General features: G+C 44.0%; 1 protein-coding gene across 1 annotated transcript in view; it reads right to left on the bottom strand.

Moving 5' to 3' along the window:
• Positions 1–22,624, bottom strand: part of galnt13 (polypeptide N-acetylgalactosaminyltransferase 13) — a gene marked incomplete at both ends in the record, with an annotated part of 244,921 nt that overhangs the window by 5,339 nt on the left and 216,958 nt on the right. The window contains 2 exon segments of the mRNA XM_084310931.1: positions 934–1,068; positions 2,412–2,510. Of these exon segments, the coding sequence (XP_084167057.1) occupies positions 934–1,068; positions 2,412–2,510 (234 nt within the window).

Genomic DNA, 22,624 nt, shown 5'->3' with positions numbered 1-22,624 from the left:
GGTTCATTAGCCACCGTGTCCAATAGACTGAGTATGGAATCTCTTCCAAGTACAAGAAGGTTCCAATTAATTACATTTTCATTATGGCATATCTCAATAGGATCACCATCCAGAGGAGAATAGACAATCAGAGCAGGTCCTGGGAGGTCTAGCGTGTTTTATGGTATACATTGATCTAAGCAAGGTATGCATAAATGAAAAAACATATATGTATATACAGTATCATTGCTGATGGCATTATGTAAATGTACATAATGCCATCAGCAATGATACTGTATATACATATATGTTTTTTCATTTAATCCACTATACGTACCATTGCATATTGGAGCCGTATTTACTAATAATAATTTGAATAGATTTGAATGAATTAACACCATGAGTGTGTTACAAAAGAACATACATTTAAAAAACACTTCATGTGCTGGAAATAACGTTTGATGTAAAAAAATATATATTTCAAAACTAAAAACAAAATGTTATTCTGCTACATAATAATAATAATAATAATAATAATAATAATAATAATAATAATAATAATAATAATAATAATAATAATAATAATAATAATAATAATAATAATAATAATAATAATAATAATAATAATAATTATTATTATTATTATTATTATTATTATTATTATTATTATTATTATTATTATTATTATTATTATTATTATTATTATTATTATTATTATTATTATTATTATTATTAAATAATAATAATAATAATAATAATAATAATAATAATAATAATAATAATAATAATAATAATAATAATAATAATAATAATAATAATAATAATAATAATAATAATAATAATAATAATAATAATAATAATAATAATAATTCATTTATTTTGTATAGCGCTTTTCAAGGACCCAAAGTCCAAACAAAGTGGAGTGTTGTTATATAGAGTTTACACCGGACTTACCTCAGTGTCATAATCAAACATCTGGTTGCCCCTCATGTGGTGACACTTCAGCATCACGACGGGCCCGTTGAGGCGAGACACGTCCAGACACAAGTCGTCCGTCCGGATCTCCTTATCCGCCGTGTAGGAGAACACCTGCAACACAGACCTGGTCAGACCTGCTGAAACATAGACCTGGTCAGACCTGATGAAACATAGACCTGGTCAGACCTGATGAAGAAACATAGACCTGGTCAGACCTGATGAAACATAGACCTGGTCAGACCTGATGAAACATAGACCTGGTCAGACCTGATGAAGAAACATAGACCTGGTCAGACATGATGAAACATAGACCTGGTCAGACCTGATGAAACATAGACCTGGTCAGACCTGATGAAACATAGACCTGGTCAGACCTGATGAAGAAACATAGACCTGGTCAGACCTGATGAAACATAGACCTGGTCAGACCTGATGAAACATAGACCTGGTCAGACCTGATGAAGAAACATAGACCTGGTCAGACCTGATGAAACAGACCCTCAGAGGAGGAGGTGTTTTCATGTGTCTCTCTCCCCTGTTTGTGGTGCTGTTGAACTTGTCTTGTTTCATGTATTCTGTTCACCTGTCATGTGAGGGATAATCAACCAGTAGGAGTGCGCTAAACGTTATTAAGGCATGACGTAGAGGTGTGGAAGAACCTTACAACCGTTTTAACTCACACCTACACGTTGATTATCCTGCTTATATCCCCGTCGTCCACCAACAACTTGAAATAAAAGCATTTGCAAATGTTTGGTGAAAGTTGTACACTTTGTCATCCGTGTTGTTTTCCTCCGATGAGTCAGCCGTCGCTTCACAGCGGTTAATAATGAGCGTCGACAGCTGTGCTCTTTTAATATTGCCATGGTTACAGGTGGATAACGAGTAAAGCTTTGACAGCTGTCTTCTTTAATGTTGCTATGGTTACAGGTCAGGTAGTGGATGAAGGTGACTAACGGTTTTAACCCACACCTGCCAACCCGAATGATGCTATAAATATATATACAGTATATAGAATATATATATACAGTAATGTATATTATATATATATATATATATATATATATATATATATATATATATATATATATATATATATATATACTATTTACTGTATATATATACTGTATATTATTTATAGCATCATTTGGGTTATATATATACGGTATGTTGTAGAAATAACTAATAAACTATTCTACCAAAAAAAAGTTAATTAGAATTGTTTTTATTTCTCCTCCCTTTGATGATCTCCCTCTACGCATCTTTCTCCTCCCCCCATCCCTCCCCCCATTCCTTCCTACCCCCCTTCCCCGCCTTTCCATATGTCCCCAAAGATGTCACACCCCTATGTCACACCCTTTCCAGGACAGGACAGGACAGGACAGGACAGGACAGGACAGGACAGGACAGGACAGGACAGGACAGGACAGGACAGGACAGGACAGGACTCTCACCTGGTTGCCTCCCATGCCGTGGCAGTTGAAGAAACCCACTTTCTCATTCTCCTTCCTGCCCATGTTGTCGACACACTGGTTGGTCTCCACATTCCTGATCTGCAGACACAGAGCACGCGCTTCCTGTAAACCCGTAGGTTTGAATCCCCACGATGCCGTCAACATCTCTTTTATCCAAAGCGCTAGATATGTTCCTCATAGATCATCACATAGCAACCACTGGTTTACACATAGCAACCACTGGTTTACACATAGCAACCACTGGTTTATGCAACCACTGGTTTACACATACACACAGACGGCGGAGGCGACCGCGCAAAGTGCCGACCTGCTCATCGGGAGCAGTTAGGGGGTTAAGTGTCTCGCTCAAGCTGCTGCCCGGGAGGAGCGGGAATTGAACCGGGAACCTGCAGATTACCAGACGACTGAGCCACAGTCGCATCGACTGTGACGCTGGATTAATAACCTCCAGGTGAGGGAGATGAAAAGCTTCCCACCACTGGTTCTTATCGTACAGTCGCTTTGGCACAGATGTGACGTCTAGTTCATCCTTTACTTACACTGTGACCTCGTTTGTGATACTGAACCACGAGTCATCATTCTGGCCTGCGGTCACTGGATCTTTTAACTCTCTCTGTACCATTTGCCCACACAGAACTTATTCTGCCCCAATTATGTGGAACTTATTACAGACGGAACTGAGGCTCCCGAACCTAATTCCCATTGGAGAGATTTTAAGCTTCTTATACGCAATATTGAAAGGGCATCCATGGAGGCCTGTTCTTGTTCTCGCTCTTAAATTTGATGTATCTAGATTTTTGCCTCTCTTAGACTTTTAGTTGTGTTACTTGTCTTGTTTTTGTCTGGAACTTCTTTTATGTCTTTGTTACGTTTGTTTGGTTGGATCGGGTCGCTCTTGTGAAAGAGACTCAATATTTTTTTAATAATTATTTTAAGATTATGTTTTTGGTCGATTTTTATTGGTTTTATTGGACAATCCCGGCGGAGAGGAAGGATGGGAGAAGATATGGGGGGAGGACATTCGGCAAAGGTCACCGGGTCCGGGAGTCGAACCCGGGGCAGCCATGTTGCACTGCAGTGCGTTACGTGGTGCGCCACCTTGGCGCCCAAGACTCAATATTTTTACCTGTATAAATAAAGGTTTGAAATTAAATGAAAGTCACCCCTGACAGAGAAGCCATGTTCAGAACTGAGAGGAGGACGCCTGCAGCTCTGGTTCTGATCCAGAACATATTAGTCAGGGCAGAGACTCAGGGGGATTGATAATTTGGTACAAATCACAACACCACCAGTCAATACAGATTCTAAAATCCGGGAACAATCATATTTGGTTAAAATTAAATAATGAAATAATCCCCTCTAAAAAGAGATATTTTTATCTGTGGAATACCACCCTCTGGGTCTCCATATTATTCAGAGGACATCTTCTCCAACCTTGAGTCAGAAATATGTTTTTATCAAAGTCAAGGTCATGTGCTTGTTTGCGGTGACTTTAATGCCAGAACGGGAACCCACCCTGATTTCACCAGTACACATGGACAGATTTATATCTGACCACACCCTATGCAACCATGTAAACCTGTCCCCTAGAAATAACTATGACACCTCAGCAAACAAAAATGAGTCTCTACCTTGTCAATGGGCGTGTGCGAGGGGACTCACAAGGAAGGTATACTTACTGCTCATCTCTTGGCAGCAGCACAGTAGACTACATGATAACAGATCTGGATCCAGTATCTTTCAGTTCATTCACAGTCAAACCTCTGACCCCATTATCTGACCACAGTCAGATCACTGCATACATGAAAAGAACTGAGTCTCTCAAAAATTCCCCTACACAGCCCAGTAAACTATAACATCCCCAAATACTACAGATGGTCCCAGAACAGCATGCAGGACTACCAGAGAGCCATCGCCAGTGATGGAATACAATCACTGTTAGATACATTTCTAGCCACGCCATATATATATATTTTTTGTTTGCCTATTGTCAGCGACTTTGGGTCTTTGAAAATCGCTTTACAAAATAAATGAATTATTATTATTATTATTATTATTATTATTATTATTATTATTATTATTATTATTATTATTATTATTATTATTATTATTATTATTATTATTATTATTATTATTATTATTATTATTATTATTATTATTATTATTATTATTATTATTATTATTATTATTAATTATTATTATTATTATTATTATTATTAACAGTGTTGAAGGAATCAACCTAGCTGTAGAACATATACATTTATATATTTGAAAGAACTGCAATAAAGTCCAAATTGAAATTATCAGGTAACAAACATAGAAAAACTAAAAAGGACCACTGGTTTGACAAAGAATGTAAAGTTCTTAGAACACAGTTAAGAAGAATATCAAGAGACTTCCGGTTTTGAGATGGGTGGATAGGAGACCACTGAAAGAGCTCCCAGTCAAATAATTTCGAGAAAGGGAAGTAAAACCGTCTAAAACAGAATAAAAGGTGAAAATTCAAAGATATGAGAGAAAAGGAAGGATGTCCACGAGATAAAGTGAGAGAAATAAGACCCCAGAAGACGTACAAACACCGGAGGAAAAATCTAGACTCGAGGAAATGACGGAAGAAATGGCTCAGGCGAGCGTGACGCAGGTAGGCAGGGACGGAGACCCCGTGGAGCCCGCCTGGTTAGCGAGGATACAAGCGACCATACAGGCTGGCCAGGAGCTACAAGCTAAGGCTAACCAAGAGCAAGCTAAGGCTAACCAAGAGCTACAAGCTAATGTGCAAGCTAACGCAAAGGCTATCCAAGCTATACAAGATAGCATACAAGTTAGCGCACAAGCTAACACAAGGAACATACAAGCTAGCGTGCTGGCTAGCCAACAAGAATTACAAACTAGCATACAAGCTAGCGCAATGGCTAACCAGACGAGCACGCAGAATATCCAAGACAGCATTGATGGACTAAGGGAAGAGTTGAAGAGGGCACAGGACGAGCTCAGAGGGGAAATGGATAAAGGACTCGAGGCAATGAACGGAAAAATACAAGAGCAAGAGAAAGACATAAAGATGTTGGAAGAAAGGACGGCTGATACGGAAGAATGGAATACAGAAATGCATGATATTCTAAAGGAGACGCTCGAACAACAGGACATGCTGAGAGGAAAGCTAATGGACTTGGAGGGGAGGTCGAGGAGAAACAACATACGAATATGGGGTCTGAAAGAGGGGATGGAAGGAGATTCGATGGTCAAATATGTGGACAGCCTAATTCGAAGAGAATTAAAGATGACAGCCCTCGACAAGACAGGGATTCAGAGAGCGCACAGGACACTGGCGCCGAAGCTGCGGGAGGACAAACCACAGAGAGCAGTTATAGTCAACTTCTTGGAATTTGAGGTAAAAGAGAACATTCTTTGAACAGCCTGGCAGAAGAAGATGGAGGTGGGTGGACAGAGAGTAACTTTTGACCATGATTATGCAACGGAGGTGGCGGTAAAGCGTCGGAGCTATGTTCAGATAAAAAAATCTCTAAAGGAAGGCGGAATCAGATTTCAATCACCAATGACCACGCTGAAGGTCCATTGGAAGGAAGGCGCAAAGGTGTACGGCGACGTGCGGGAGGCGGCGAGGGACATGAACCAGAGAGGATGGAAGGTGCCGGGAGGAGGAGACGAGAGACCGACGCTGCTGCAGAGGTTGGAGAAGGCGAGGAGATGGACCATGGTCGGCGGGGGACGAGGAGGAGACGAGGAGAACGGGAATGTGAAGGGGATCTGAATCGATTCAAAGCAGATCAACTGAGAAGAAGGACACAAGGACACGGACAAAGGGGGCGGAGAGGAGACGAGACGGTGATCAAAGGGAGGATGAGTACAATGCACACACACAAAATAGATAGTGAGAAGATAGTAAAGTGCATACGAGATAATTATAATTAAAGCAAAATTTAGAAAGGAAGGCATAGAGATTCGAGACACATTAGACTGATATACGTATGACGCACATAATGCAAGAGAGTGAAAACATGAAAGAGACTTGTTAGGCAGGAAGAAGATGACAAAATACATGTGGGATAATTAAACCGAAAGTGATAAAAAAAAAGGACATGTGCATTCAAGAGATATATGGAGACAGACATTAAAGGAACTCAGGAAAACACATGTCGCATAACACAGTTAGACGGGAACATGAAAGTGACTAAAGCAGAGCTTTTTGACCGGGAGCTCGGACAGGTCACACACAGAGCTGGACATATATAGTGCGCTTGTTGTAGCCACTAGGGGGAGCCCTCTCACTAGGAGAGCCACTACTCCCCACCCACCAGCGGGGAAAAGAGGGGAACGAGTAGGACCCTCAAATGCCATGGAAGTTCAAAGAGTGAATTTTGATGTTGATGTTTATTATGTAAATATGTATGTAAATCAGAAGGAGATAGCAGAGGCTACAACCACAAATATTATTGGGTAGAACGGGAGAACAATTGGAAAATAAATATGACACAAGTTAAGGGTGTAAAGATGATGTCGTTAAATGTGAATGGTATGAATAATCCGATAAAGAGGAGTAAGGTGATGACGAAACTTAAAAAAGAAGAGGCGCAGGTCATCTTCTTGCAAGAAACGCATCTTATATCACAAGAACATGAAAAGCTGAAGAGATTCGGGTATGAAAATCTGTTCTATAGTTCTTTTAAACAGAACCTTAGAAGAGGAGTAGCTATACTAATTAAGAACACAGTGACATTTTAGATGATCAAGGAAATAAGGGACAAGGAGGGAATGTATGTGTTGGTCAAGGGGAAAATGGAAGGTCAAATGGTAACACTAATAAATGTATATGCTCCACCAGACAGCAAGAAATATCTATTTGAAGCGATCTTTGACATTATAGCGTTGGAAGGGGAGGGGGTCCTGATCTGTACAGGTGATTTCAATGTGGTACTGAATTATGACATAGACACGACTAGCACAAAGAAATGGAGGACAAACATTAGCAAATATATGAATATACAAATGGCAGAATTAGGAATCATAGACATATGGAGAGCAATGAACACGCTAGATAGAGAATATACGCACTATTCACACCACACAACATATTCAAGGATAGACTATTTTCTCATGACAACAGGGGACAGATATCGGGTGGAAGAATGCAGGATAGGAGTGACGGATATTTCAGATCATAGCGCAATATATCTGACAGTAAATCTTAAAAGTAGAAGGAGGAATACAGTTTGGAGACTGAATGTAGGACTATTGAACAACAAAGGTTTGGTTAACCAAGTGAAGGAAGACATAATTAGATATAGAGAAGAGAACGATAATGGGGAGGTAGATCCAAACATTTTATGGGATACACTAAAGGTAGTAATACGGGGAAAATTTATAGCAAAGACGGCATCACTCAAGAAGGCTAGAATAGGGTCATACCCAGGCCCGGACTGGCCATCGGGAGCACCGGGAGTTTTCCTGGTAGCCTGGCCTGCACAGATAAAAAAATTAAAAATAAAAATAAAAATTATAATTTTTTTTTTTTATTATTATTTTTTTTTTTTGCCAGGCCATTGTTTCTAGTTGTGGCGGCGGCGCGGCGCGATAGTTAGATAACCTAGGTGGGTGGGGAACAACCAGGATTTCACTGTCTGCGACAGAGTTGGAGAACTATCTGACTCTCTCCCTCGGATCACACACACACAATGGAGCCTTGCTGCCGCTTGTGATTGGTGGAGGCGGGACCAGGCGATACAACTGATTGACAGTGGAGGCGGCGAATGGAATGGCAGATGGCACTCTGCAGAATACTGTAACAGCCAGGCAGTGAGCCAGGTAGTTTTGTAATAATGAAAGGTCTGTTATTTAATGTTTGTGTAAGGGCTATTTTAACTGTTGATGGGTAGTGCATCAGTAAAGTGAATATGGTATTGTGCTCTTGCTCTGTTTGAATAGGTGGAGAGAGTGGTTAACTGTATTATAATAGTAAATAGACAAATATGTTGTGCTCTTGCTTTTTTCTTTTTGAAGGTGGAGAGAGTAGCATTGCTAGTGCTACAACAGTTTTATTTGAGGTTCATAACAGTACATTGTACTAAGAAATTGTTGGCTCATTAGTTTGTGATTCACATGCACTAAAATTCACCAGAATGCAGGAAATTAAGTCTTTGTAACAAAAAAATCCTGGTGAGGGACCCCCAGACCCCCCGCTTAAAAAGTGGCCTGACTGGGGCTATATTTCGCGCTATATCTCCCGGTATGAATTATTTCCCCAGTCCGGCCCTGGTCATACCAGAACTTGATAAAGAAGCTGAAAGAATTAGAGAAAGAACACCAAAGCTCAAATAACCAGAAGACACTTAGAGAGGTCAAGGAAGTTAGAGGACAGATAAACAGGGAGCTGCTGACAGAAATAGAGAAGAAAGCTAGATACATGAAACAGACATACTATGAAGGGGGACCGAGGGCGACCAGACTGTTAGCTAGACGAATTAGGACACAACAAAAAATAAACACAATACACACAATAAGGGACACAAACACAAACAAAATACTGAGAGAGCCAGCGGAAATAGAGAAAACATTTGAAGAATATTATAGGAAACTATACACACAACCGATAGCGGCAGGGGAAGAGGAGATAGAAACATTTTTAGAAAAATTGGATTTACCATCAATAGGGAAGGAACAGAATGAAATATTAAATGCAGAAATCACAGAACAGGAAGTTTGGAATGCGATCAGTAGAGCAAAGAGTAGTAAGTCTCCGGGTAGAGACGGATTCCCCTCGGAATTCTACAAAACATTTAGGCAGGAACTGAGCCCCATATTAGAAGCAGCATTCAGACACACAATGGAAAAAGGCACAATGCCACCTTCATGGAAAGAGGCCATAATTACTACAATTCCAAAAGAAGGGAAAGATAGAGAACTGTGTAGTAGTTTCAGACCTGTGTCCATACTTAATGTAGATTACAAGATGTATACATCAATAATATCCAAAAGATTTGAGACATTTATGACAGATATAATAGACGAAGACCAGACTGGATTCATTAAAGGAAGGCAGACACAGGATAACATAAGGAAGACAGTGCAGATAGTAGAGGAGATACAAAAGGAAGGAGGAAGTTTAAGTTTAAGTTTATTTGGATCCCCATTAGCCACAGCAGTGCTGGGGCTATTCTTCCTGGGGTCCATAACACATAAAATACAGTTACAGACTTATACACTCACAACATTTACATGTCATACAGACAATTAAAACAACAATAAAAACACTTATACACTCATAACATTTACATGTCATACAGACAATTAAAACAACAATAAAAACCCTTATACACTCACAACATTTACATGTCATACAGACAATTAAAACAACAATAAAAACCCTAATCAAATTCATAATACAATATAAAAATATATACTCCTTATGAATGAATTCATAATACAATACAATAATACCTACTCATAATTAATTCATAATACAATACAGCATAATATACTATTTAGCTTTTACATAATAATAAAATAATGGATTGGATTTATATAGCGCTCTTCGTGACACCCCAGAGACCCCAGAGCGCTTACAGAGTCCATTATTCGTTCATACACAGTCATACCGGTGGTGGTAAGCTACAATTGCAGCCAGAGCTGCCCTGAGGCAGACTCACGGAAGCGTGGCGAATAATCAACGCCTACGGCCCCTCCGACCACCACCAACATTAATTCACATATATACACATTCATACGAGGCAAGTAGGTTAAGTGTCTTGCCCAAGGACACAACGGCAGTGGGATGGACATGGGCTTGAGCGGGATTCGAACCACCAACCCTTCGATCATTGGACGACCCGCTCTACCCCTGAGCCACGCCGCCCCATACATTATCTATGTTCATATCAGCCAATTATACAATATTTTAATAATATATCCCTATCAGACACATGCCTTTTCATCCATATATACCTATCTCTTTATCAGACACATACATTTTCATTTACGTACACACTATCTATTAGGGAATGTCAATTTCTTTGGTTGAAAATGTTGTTTTACCACGATTTTGAAATGACATTTACTATTCTCCTGCTTAACATGTCTGGGAAGAGAGTTCCATTCCTGCATACCACGGAACATGACAGTGCAGTATTAGTTAGCCTAGATGCAGAAAAAGCCTTCAACAGTGTAAGCTGGCTATTTCTATATAAAGTATTGGAGAAATTTGGATTAGACAAAAACGCTATGAAAACAATTAGGGCATTATATCAAGAACCGACGGCTAGGATTAAGGTGAATGGTAGTCTGACGGACCGGATTAAACTAGAGAGAGCTACCAGACAGGGTTGTTGTCTTTCGCCGACGCTCTTGGATGTATTCATCGAACCACTGGCCCAACTAATTAGACCAACACCAAAGACATCAAAGGGGTGGAGATAAGGGGGACGGAACATAAATTGGGATTATTCGCAGACGACGTGATAGTATATATGAGACAACCAGACACAAGCTTCCCGACACTGATGGATCTACTGACAGAATATGGATATTACTCAGGGTATAGACTTAATGTGACGAAGACACAGACATTAGCACTGAACTACACACCAACGATAGAGATCAAAGACAAATACAAAATCAAATGGGGCATGGACAGGATCAAGTACCTAGGGGTGAACATCACAAGAGGGGTGGAGGGGCTATACGATGCAAACTATACACAGATGAATCAGAAAATCAAGAGAGACCTAGAAAGATGGACGATAATGCCCCTAGATTTCAGTTCAAGGATCGAAATCATTAAGATGAACATATTACCAAGGTTACTATACCTATTTCAATCCCTACCTATATTAATACCACAAAAACTATTTAGGGAATGGGATAGACAGATATCAAGATTAATTTGGGGGGGGGAAAAGGCCAAGGATCAGATATGTGACTCTACAATTACCAAAGGAGAAAGGAGGGATGGCAGTACCCAGTTTAGAAAGCTATTACTATGCAGCACAGCTTAGAACAGTAGCATGCTGGTGCAATGTGAACTATGAGGCCAAATGGAAAGATATAGAAACCAAAAGAGAGGGATTCAAAGTGCAGGCACTGATAGGAGATATGGAGCTGTTCAGAAGACAGGAACAACTAGTAGATCCAATTACCAAATTCACTATAAACATATGGAACACAATAGTAAAGAAATACAAGCTAGAAAAAGAATCTAAGATACTGAGATGGATAGCACACGACAACAAATTCAGACCAGGGATAGAAGACCATGGGTTCAAGAGGTGGGAATGGGGGGGTATAACAGCAATGTGCACAATGACAGAAGGAGGGGAGATACAGACTCTACAAAAATTGAAAGAAAGATACGGACTAGAGAATAGGGACCACTTTAGATATTTACAGATTAGGGACTACTATAACAAGGAAATAAAGCAAGATAGAGACAAAGAACAGAATGGGGTAATTAAGATAATGGTAAAGTCATACGAAGGACGGAAGGGAAGGGTGATATCAGCACTATATCAGGCAATAATGGACAGTAAGGGAAATACAACATTGTATGTAAAAGAAAAGTGGGAAAGAGAGTTGGAAATAGAGATAACAGAGGAGGAATGGTATGACACATTGTTGAAGAGCCGATGGGATGTCTCTATCTATCTCAGATCACTTACTTGAGATATAACCCTTTGGCCGCCCGATATCCCCCAGCGAGGTGCTAAACTCGCTAAGTTCTCGGGTCAATTACTATTTCTATCAAGCTTACTTCCTTGGTCACTAGTTTAGTTATATCCAGTTGATATGAAATGTAAGCATAGAAGAGTTGTTAACCTCTTCTTTGTTTGTAATAAACCGAATGTATGTCTGGGAGAACTCTTATTGCCTATAATAACAATAATATTATTATTATTATTATTATCATCATTATTATCATCATTTTACGAAAGGGCCTGTAATGCTGCTTCTCTGAAAAACCTGATGATATTACGTCACCGTCACCACCATCACCGTCCTCATTTGTGAGGAATGGTCTGTAATACTGCTCATTTGAAAGCTTGATGATCTTACTTCACCATCACCACCATCACCGTCCTCATTTGTGAGGAATGGTCTGTAATACTGCTCATTTGAAAGCTTGATGATATTACTTCACCGTTTAATAAGTTTTACTACTGCCAATAGTGTAATATTAGTGTACTAACAGTCATTTGCAAGTCCCATAACCCCTTATCAGTTTGACAGGCCCATCAATCCATGGTACCGATCATCCGGCCCTGCAGTGGCTTAGACTTTCAGTTTCCCACAAATCTGATGGGACCCGTCCAACACAGTGGCTACCGGCGCTCGCAAACAACAAACAGTGAAACCAAGCATTACTACCATCAATAGTATATATATATATATATATAATATATAACTTTAGCTGAAAAGCATTAACCAGCAATTGATTCAATCTGTAATTCAGGACATAGTCACCTCAGAGGAAATCAGGGCGCGGCCAGCATCGTGGCCCATTGCAGATAGAAAGCAGTCCACGAAGTATTTAAACAAAGTTATTTTAATTAGAAAAAAAGCAAGTTTACAAAAGAGACTGTATTGGAAATGTCCAATTCAGTTAAAAGAATTATAAAGCAAAAACATCTCTTCTCTAAAATAGCATAGCCTATACGCCTGGTGTCTGAAGTCAAACGTGAAAATCTGCTTGAAAATCTGTCTGGGATCCAGCGGGTTGGCCCTTATAAAGGGCTCAGGATCTCTTTGCTATTGGTCTAAGTACAGTGATGTCATTTCTACCATCCAATCAACACACAATTCAGCAAGGATGAGCTCCCCTCCCCTTCTAGTTGCCACAGCAACCGGGGAAGCAACGGATCACTTCTTTTGGGAAAAAACCCATTACGTCACCATGTCTGCAATGGTCCAAATTCTACAGAAAACAGATATAGCATATATATACATGTATAACTCAACACTCATATACTTAAACACTGATTGATCACACATCATATATGTATTTTGTAGTTTAAAGTATAATATGTATGTCTATTTTTGTATTATAATGTATACTAGTTCTCTGCTTGATAACTGCGAGAGTTAACTCTGCAGGCTCCTCTGTCAAGGTCAGTGCTCTGTGACCACCTCCCTACACATTCTTGTCTTCACAGCACAAGAGGCCTCTGTCTCTTGTATTTCGACTGTGCATACCAGCCCAGACCTAGATACTTGTGCAAAGCGTATATGCATATATATACATATACACATATATATATATATATGAATACATATCACATATAGACACATACAGTAACATATGCCTAGATTTAAAACAGATATTTACAATAAACATAATTTTAAACCTTTATATCATACAAGTGACAGAGAGAACAGGATGTCATTATTAAAAGTGTCACTAGTTGGCTGTGACTCTCAACACACATGTAAGACACAACAAACAACCACAGGATCAAGGATATGGAGGGAGTTTGGGTGGAAAAATATAATAAGATACTTTATAACACCAGAAATACAGGGCAATTACACACCAGCAACGAAAACATGTTGGAGGGAGTGTGGACAGGAAGGGGCGAACCATACACACATATTCTGGGGATGTCAGAAGATAAGGCACTACTGGGAAGTGATAGGAGGGATAATAAATGAAATAATAGGATACGAAATACCCCAGGGAGGCCAAGTGTTGTATTTGGGGAATCTGTCACAAGAAGGAATCCAAGGGGAAGACAAATACTTGATTAAGATATTGATAGTGGCAGCCAAAAAAGCTCTAACTAAACTGTGGTACAAGATAGAAGTGCCGACAAAGGATCAATGGATAGAGTTGGTAGAGGGGATACAGGAAATGGAGAAAATCACACATCTGCTGAGGCTGCAAGAAGAAAAGTTTGAATGGAAATGGGGAAAATGGGAAGAATACAGGAGGGGAAGTAACGACCTCACAGAGGTTTGAAAAGGATACAAGGAAATGAATTAAAATGTAAATAAATAATGCAAATATAGAATGGACCAAAGGACCCATGCCACACTTTTTCTTTACTAATTTTTTGTCTATTTGTTTTATATGTATTGTCTATGAATGTTGTCTATGTATGTTGTTGAAAAAAATGAAAATAAAAACAAGAAAGAAGAACATCAAACCAGAAACACGTAAACCCACACAATGATACCTAACGCCTCCAATACTGTGAAACACTGAAACACTATAAAAAGACCATCAGAATGAAAAGGAACAAACACGTAAATAAACAGTTACTGTATACAAAATAGAGGACTCTTTAAGCTCTAACTCCTTCTGGGACCACTGGAACTCATTGAATACAGATAAGCCTGAAGAAATGGCTATTCAAAATGGTGATGTTTGGACAAACCACTTCACATCACTCTTTGCAACTGTACCCCTGAATACAAAAACAGAGACCAGCGAGATATGTTAAAAGTTAAAGAAATGGGAAGATATCATAAAGGATTGTCAAAACCCTCTAGACTTCCCAATCACTGAACAAGAGCTGAAATCAAAACTCCAGTGCCTTAAAGCTAGAAAGGCCTGTGGTCCAGATGGAATATTGAATGAAATGATTAAACACAGCTCTGAAAAATTCCAATTGGCTATTTAAAAATCATTCAATTTGACACTAAATTTAGGCAATTTTCCTGATGTTTGGAATGAAGGACTCATAACCCCAATATTCAAGAGTGGAGATAAATATGACCCAAAAAACTATAGAGGTATCTTTGTGACGAGTAATTTGGGCAAACTTCTATAGTATCATCAACACCAGACGCATATAATTCCTTACGGAACACAATGTTCTAAGTAAAAGCCTAATTGGATTCTTACCAAATTATACACTCTTAAAACCTTAATTGACATTCACGTGAAACAGAACAAAAACTAAATATATTCTTGCTTTGTCGATTTTGAAAAAGCTTTTGATTCAATTTGGCACAAAGGTCTCTTCTTCAAGATTCTAGAAAGTGGTGTTGGAGGAAATACATAATGATTTGATCAAATCCATGTACACAAAAAACAGATGTGCTGTTAGAATGTGCTGGCAATAAAAGAACACATTTCTTCACCCAGGGCCGCGGAGTCCGCCAGGGGTGCAATTTAAGCCCAACGTTGTTTAATATATATATAAATGAATTAGAAAAGTTATTAGAACTTTCTACTGCACCCGGTCTGACTTTGCACGATACCAAAGTAAAATTGTTGATGTTTGCAGATGATCTAGTTATATTATCATACTGGCCAATCGCGTCTCGCTCTTGGCCATAATGAGATATCTCTTATCTCCTAGCACCTACTGGGCTCACGAACAAACAATTGCACTCACATGCACGTGACCAGGCCACGCCCCCGCATCCTACTATATGACGCCGGACATGGTCACACCCTACCTTCCTCTTTTTTTGTTTCCAACATGGATGCTGCAGTGCACTTGACAAGCACCACCGGTTTGAGCTGGGAGACATGGAAGGAAGGGTGAATGCGCATATGGGGGGGAGCTGGAGCTTGACAACAGAGGGATTTATGAGGGACAGCATCTTGTAGGGCCCCACGAAACGGGGCGTTATTTTCCGTGAGACTGATTTGAGTGGCAGGTCCCGAGATGAGAGCCATACCATCTGACCTGGTACATAGGCGGGAGCCGGGGTCCGGTGGCGGTTGGCGAAGCGCCGGTTCTGGTCCGTAGTGCGGAGCAGCGCAGCCCTCGTCTCCTCCCAGATCGTCTTGCATCAACGGCACGGCGATCTCCTCTTCCTGGGCAGGGAACAGCGAGGGTTGGTAGCCCAAAGATGACTCGAAGGGGGACTGACCTGTGGCCGCCGAAGACAGGGAATTGTGGGCGTATTCGACCCATGGCAGGAAGCCACTCCAGCCGGAGGGGTCCCGGGCTGTCACGCAGCGGAGTGCGGATCCCAGGTCCTGGTTGGCCCGCTCCGACTGGCCGTTGGTCTGTGGGTGGAACCCGGAGGAGAGGCTGGCCGTGGCCCCCAGAGCCCGACAGAAGGCCCTCCAGACATGGGATATGAACTGAGGGCCCCTGTCGGAGACGATGTCTACCGGGATCCCATGGAGTCGGAAGATGTGGAGTACCATCAGGTCAGCAGTCTCTGCAGCAGAGGGGAGTTTGGGAAGAGCAACGAAGTGCACAGCCTTTGAGAAACGGTCAACAATGGTGAGGATGGCTGTGTTACCGTGTGAGAGGGGAAGGCCGGTGACAAAGTCCAGGGCGACGTGCGACCAGGGCCGACCGGGGACAGGGAGCGGACGAAGGAGCCCGGCGGGCGGTCGATGGGAGGCCTTCGCACGAGCACAGACGGTGCACGCCAGGACGAAAGCGCGGGTGTCCTCTCTCATGGTGACCCACCAGAAGTGCCTCTTCAGCAGGGATAGTGTCCGGTCGATCCCCGGGTGGCACGCGAACCGGGAAGCGTGAACCCACTCAAGCACCTGGGAGCGGACAAGGTCAGGGACAAAAAGCCGGTTAGGTGGACCGTTACCTGGGTCCGGCTGGGCACGCTGTGCCTCCCTGACGATGGACTGGATCTCCCAGGTGACAGGATGTGGAGAGGATGGTGTCGGGGTGTGTGGGACCCTCCTCGGGGACGAACTGCCGGGAGAGGGCGTCTGGCTTGGTGTTCTTGGAACCAGGCCGGTAGGTCAGGGTAAAATTAAACCTGGCGAAGAACAGCGCCCAGCGAGCCTGGCGAGAGTTCAGGCGCTTGGCTGTTGAGACGTAGGCGAGGTTCTTGTGTTCCGTCCAAACCAGGAAGGGGACCTCCGATCCCTCCAGCCAGTGCCTCCATTCCTCCAGGGCTAGCTTGACCGCCAGGAGCTCCAGGTTCCCGATGTCGTAGTTGACCTCGGCTGGGGTTAGGCGGCGTGAGAAGAAGGCGCAGGGGTGCAGCTTCTGGTCGGTGGCGGAGCGTTGGGAAAGAACCGCCCCCACTCCGGTGCAGGAGGCGTCCACCTCCACCACGAACTGACGGGATGTGTCCGGCTGGACGAGGATGGGAGCGGTGGTGAAGCGCCGGCGCAGCTCGGCAAAGGCGGAGTCCACTGCGTCGAACCAGACGAAGGGCACGGAAGGCGAGGTGAGTTGGGTGAGGGGCGCCGCAACCAGCCTGTAGTCCCTGATGAAGCGCTGATAAAAGTTGGCAAACCCCAGGAAGCGTTGGAGCTGTTTGACGTTTGTGGGACGGGGCCAGTCGGACACCGCTCTGATCTTCTCGGGGTCCGCCCGGATCTTGCCGCCCTCAATGATGTAGCCGAGGAAGCCGATGGAGGAGACGTGGAACTCACACTTCTCTGCCTTGACGAACAGCTTGTTCTCCAGAAGACGCTGGAGGACCCGGCGGACGTGCTGGACATGCTCCTCCATGGAGCGGGAGAAGATCAGGATGTCGTCTAAGTAGACGAAAAGGGAGCGATGGAGTACGTCACGGAGAACGTCATTGACGAGGGCCTGGAAGACAGCAGGGGCGTTGGTCAGTCCAAAGGGCATTACCTTGTACTCGAAGTGGCAGAGTGGTGTCTTGAAGGCCGTCTTCCACTCGTCTCCCTCCCGCATGCGGACAAGGTGATAGGCGTTCCTGAGGTCCAGTTTTGTGAAGATGGTGGCACCTTGCAGGGGCTCAAAAGCAGAGTCGATTAAAGGCAGGGGGTACTTGTTTTTTACCGTGATGTTGTTGAGGCCCCGGTAGTCGATACAGGGGCGAAGGGAACGATCCTTCTTGGAAACGAAGAAGAATCCTGCGCCGACAGGAGAGGAGGAGGGGGTGATTATGCCCGAGGCCAAGGATTCGTGGACGTACTTCTCCATTGATTCTTTCTCTGGGCGTGAGAGGTTGAACAGGCGACTAGCGGGGAGTGCGCTCCGGGGTGTAAATCAATGGCACAGTCATATTGGCGATGAGGAGGCAGGGAGAGAGCCTGTTGTTTGCTGAAAACCGCTTTTAAATCATGGTAGGCCGGCGGACTTGCAGACAGATCAATGTTCTCATTGGGGGGGTGCGAACCGGCGCCCTCTAGTGGCGGCCGAGCCGACTGCAGACAAGCGACGTGACAGTGGGCGCTCCAGCTGGTCACCAGGCCGATAGGCCAATTGATAACGGGATTGTGTAACTTGAGCCAAGGCATGCCCAGGACAATGGGATTGTGGGGAGAGTTGGTAATGTGAAACCGAATATTCTCGCTGTGATTCCTGGATAGAAGAAGGCGGAGGGGTACAGTGTGGCGAGTAATCCGCGTGAGAAGTTTCCCGTTTAACCCCCGGGCGTCACGGGGTATCGGCAAGGCGTCAGTAGCGATGTTGTAACGGGAGACTACTCCGGCGTCAATGAGGTTCTCGTCGGCCCCTGAGTCAACCAGGGCGGATAACGGGAGTGATTGGTTATTCAGACACAGCGTTATTCAGACACAGCGTGGCGCGGAATAGCATGTTTGGGCCGGAGCTGGGAGCGATATCAAGACTCGAACAGATGCCCAGCGCTACTGTCGAGCCCCGTCGTTTGGGCGAAGCGAGCATGAGGCAACGGAGTGACCTGTTTGGCCGCAGTACAGGCATGCTCCTGTGGCGAGCCTGTGTCGGCGTTCGCTGGGGGGGAGACGTGAGCGGTCGAGATCCATGGGCTCGGAGGAACTATTTTCTTCAGCGCGGGCGGCGCGACGAGCGGTGCTAGCTTTCTCTCAACGACGTTCCCGAAGACGCAGGTCCAGTTCCCTGGCCAAATGGATTAGCTCGCTCAGGGAGGTGGGTCTTTCTTTGGACACAAGCTCGTCTTTTATAGCGTCGCTCAAGCCCTGGCGGAATGCGCCTCGCAACGGTGTGTCCCCCCAGTCGGAGCCGGTGGCGAGGATGTGGACCTCAATAGCGTATTCGCTTACACTGCGACTTCCCTGGCGGATCGAAAACAAGCCGGAGGCCCCCTCTGAGCCATCTGGAGGGTGGTCAAACACTTTACGCATGTCGTCGACGTACTCGGAGTACAAATTGCAGAGGAAGGAATTGTTAAAGTGGAGAGCGGTGGCCCATTTCAACGAGCAGAGCCGACAGGTAAGCTACCTTAGACCTATCGTTGTGAAACGTGTGAGGTTGCTGTTCGAACACTAATGAGAACTGGAATAAAAACGCACGGCATTTGGAGACGCTTCCGTCATAACGCTCTGGTGCGGGGACAGGGGGTTCTCTATGCGGGGGGCTTGGTGCAGCGGGGGTAGCGGCTGGTAGGCCCTGCTGTGCCAAGTGTGCCTCAATACGGAGATACTGTGTTTCTCGCTCAACGGAGTCGAGGGCGAGGGCGGCCAGCTGCGCCGTGACGGCGTCTAGGGAGTGAGCGAGTTGGTCGACCCGGGCGGTCTGGCCGTTGATGATACTCACAGACTGCTTCTGAAACTTCTTCCATTCCTCGGTCTCGTGTACAGCTGGTGCTGTCATCGTTAGGTCGTGGTATTCTGTGAGAACTGGGGTCTGGAGCACAGCCCAATTGCTGAATACACGAGAGGAGATAGGAGTGGTTTCAAGGGTGTTTAATGAAATGAGCAACACAGGAATTGGGGGGAATAGAACAGGGTTATGTTCTGTCTTGTGGCTGCCGTGGCGGCAGCGAGTGAGCAAGCGGTCCTTGTGCTTGTCTTGGAAGCTGCTGGGCTGCAGCGGGAGAACAAGTGTTCCTCTTCGGGGACAGGAGACGTCCAGCAGGGACGGCGGTCCTTTGGGGCACAGGAGAGAACAGGTTAAAGTAGGCAAATACAAGGTTGGAATCCAGCAGAGCTTTAGGCAGAGACGTCGTACCTGGGTAGTGGTAATTAATACCATGACAGCTTCTGGTCAGCGTCGAGGAGTAGAAGTAGTCACCCCATCAGGGGAGGATTGAGTGCAGCTGTGGAGAGTGAGGTGCCTGACTGCGTGTGAATTAGGGGGATGGAGTGCAGCTGGGCGTATGAGGGTAAAGGGAGGGGTGGATGGAGAAGGAGAGGATGAGGAGGAGTGTGTAGTGGATGGAGAGGGGGATGATTTAACATCTGAGACCCTCCCAGTGCAATGTGGTGTCCCACAAGGCTCTGTCCTGGGCCCTTTGCTATTTTCGATTTACATGCTACCCCTCGGCGATATCATACGCAAATTTGGCATAAACTTTCATTTTTACGCTGATGACACCCAATTATATATACCTATTAAGCCAAATGATTCCTCCCAACTACAAAACCTTGAGGCCTGCTTGCTTGCCGTCAAAAAATGGATGTCGCAAAACTTTCTACTCCTTAATGCAGATAAAACTGAGATGTTAATTGTTGGCCCCCCAAACCACAGAGGCCTGTTTCAGGACATCTCCCTCAACTTTGATACCTGTCATGTATCCCAGAGCTCCACCATAAAAAACCTCTGAGTCATTTTTGATTCCTCCCTCTCATTTAATGCACATATAAAAAATGTCACCAAAATTGCATTCTTCCATCTTCGTAATATCGCAAAAAATCGCCCCATTTTAACTCTGGCTGATGCTGAAACCCTGATTCATGCTTTTGTCTCATCACGTCTGGACTACTGTAATGCACTTTTTTCAGGCCTACCTAATTCAAGCATCAAAAATCTTCAACTCGTTCAAAATGCGGCTGCACGGATACTAACTAGAACTAGAAAATTTGATCACATCACACCAGTTTTGTCCGCCCTACACTGGCTTCCTATCCAAGCCCGATCTGACTTTAAAGTGCTACTCCTCACCTACAAAATTTTAAATGGGCTTGCACCGCTCTATCTATCCGATCTCATCTCCCGATACTCGCCCGCTCGTGCTCTGCGCTCACAAAATGCAGGGCGTCTATCGATCCCTAGGGTTAAAAAGAAATCCGTTGGCCACAGAGCCTTTGTCTACCGCGCTCCCTACCTGTGGAACAAATTGCCTGCCGTCATCAGGGGCGCCTGCTCTGTCGAAGCTTTTAAATCCCTGCTTAAGACTCATCTTTTCTCTCTCTCCTTCAACCTACCCTGATCTCACCTGGTCGGGGACTGACCTTTAGATTAATCTGTCTAGTTTAGTTAGGGTACAGGGTACTACATGGTACTACAGGGTACTACATGGTACTACATGGCACTACAGGGTACTACATGGTACTACATGGCACTACAGGGTACTACATGGTACTACATGGCACTACATGGCACTACAGGGTACTACATGGTACTACATGGTACTACAGGGCACTACATGGCACTACAGGGTACTACAGGATACTACATGGTACTACATGGCACTACAGGGTACTACATGGCACTACAGGTTACTACATGGTACTACATGGCACTACAGGGTACTACATGGTACTACATGGCACTACAGGGTACTACATGTCTGCTCTTTTGCAGCACCACAAACATGGGAACTCTCTAACTCCTCCCCCCCCTCCCCCCCTCCATTCACATATATGCTTACCACTTGTATCTATTGCTATGTCCGCCCACTACAATCACATGAGCTGTCTAACGCCTGTCCCGTCTCCCTGTCCCCCTGTGAGTTGCCGTCCTGGAGTGCTGACCGGAGTGTCGGACGTCGCGCGATGAAGGCCGGGAGGTTGCGCACCCCCTCTGCGTGCCCCCCTGTCTCCGGAGGTCTCGTAGTGGTGACCGGAGTGCCAGACGTCCCGCGATGATGTCGGGGAGTTCGCGACCCTCTCTGCGCCGCCCCCTATCTCCCTGTCTCCGGCTGTCCCTGAGCAATGACCGGAGTGTTGAATGTCCCGTGATTAAGACGGGGAGGACGCGACCCTCTCTGCGCCGCCCCTGTGCCTCAAATAGATTCGCTATCAGCTCTATCTTCAATCTTTCAAAATGTTCAGTTGCTATCGCTATCAGCTCTATCTTTAATCTTTCAAAACGTTCAGTTGCTATTGCATGCACTCATCTGTGTTTCACTACACACTTGAGTGCATGCTTACCAACTGTCCGTCTGCAACACTACTATCACCGACATCTAAGAAGGGAGATCCCCCCTTGAATGGCCCTTCTAAGGTTTCTCTCCTCCACACTGCCTGTGGAGCATTTTTACCTATTGTTAGGTTTTAGTGAGTTTTTCCTTATCTTCGCGTGGGGTATGTCTGGGAGTGCTTGCATTATTTCATTTATTTGCATTTATTTTAAATTTGTTGGACCTTATGGTGTCTGTAACTGAGGGGT

Source organism: Notolepis coatsorum (assembly GCF_963971535.1).
Source record: "Notolepis coatsorum genome assembly, chromosome: 3".
In the NCBI taxonomy this organism is placed as follows: Eukaryota; Metazoa; Chordata; class Actinopteri; order Aulopiformes; family Paralepididae; genus Notolepis; species Notolepis coatsorum.
This window is presented reverse-complemented; position numbering and strand designations above follow the sequence as displayed.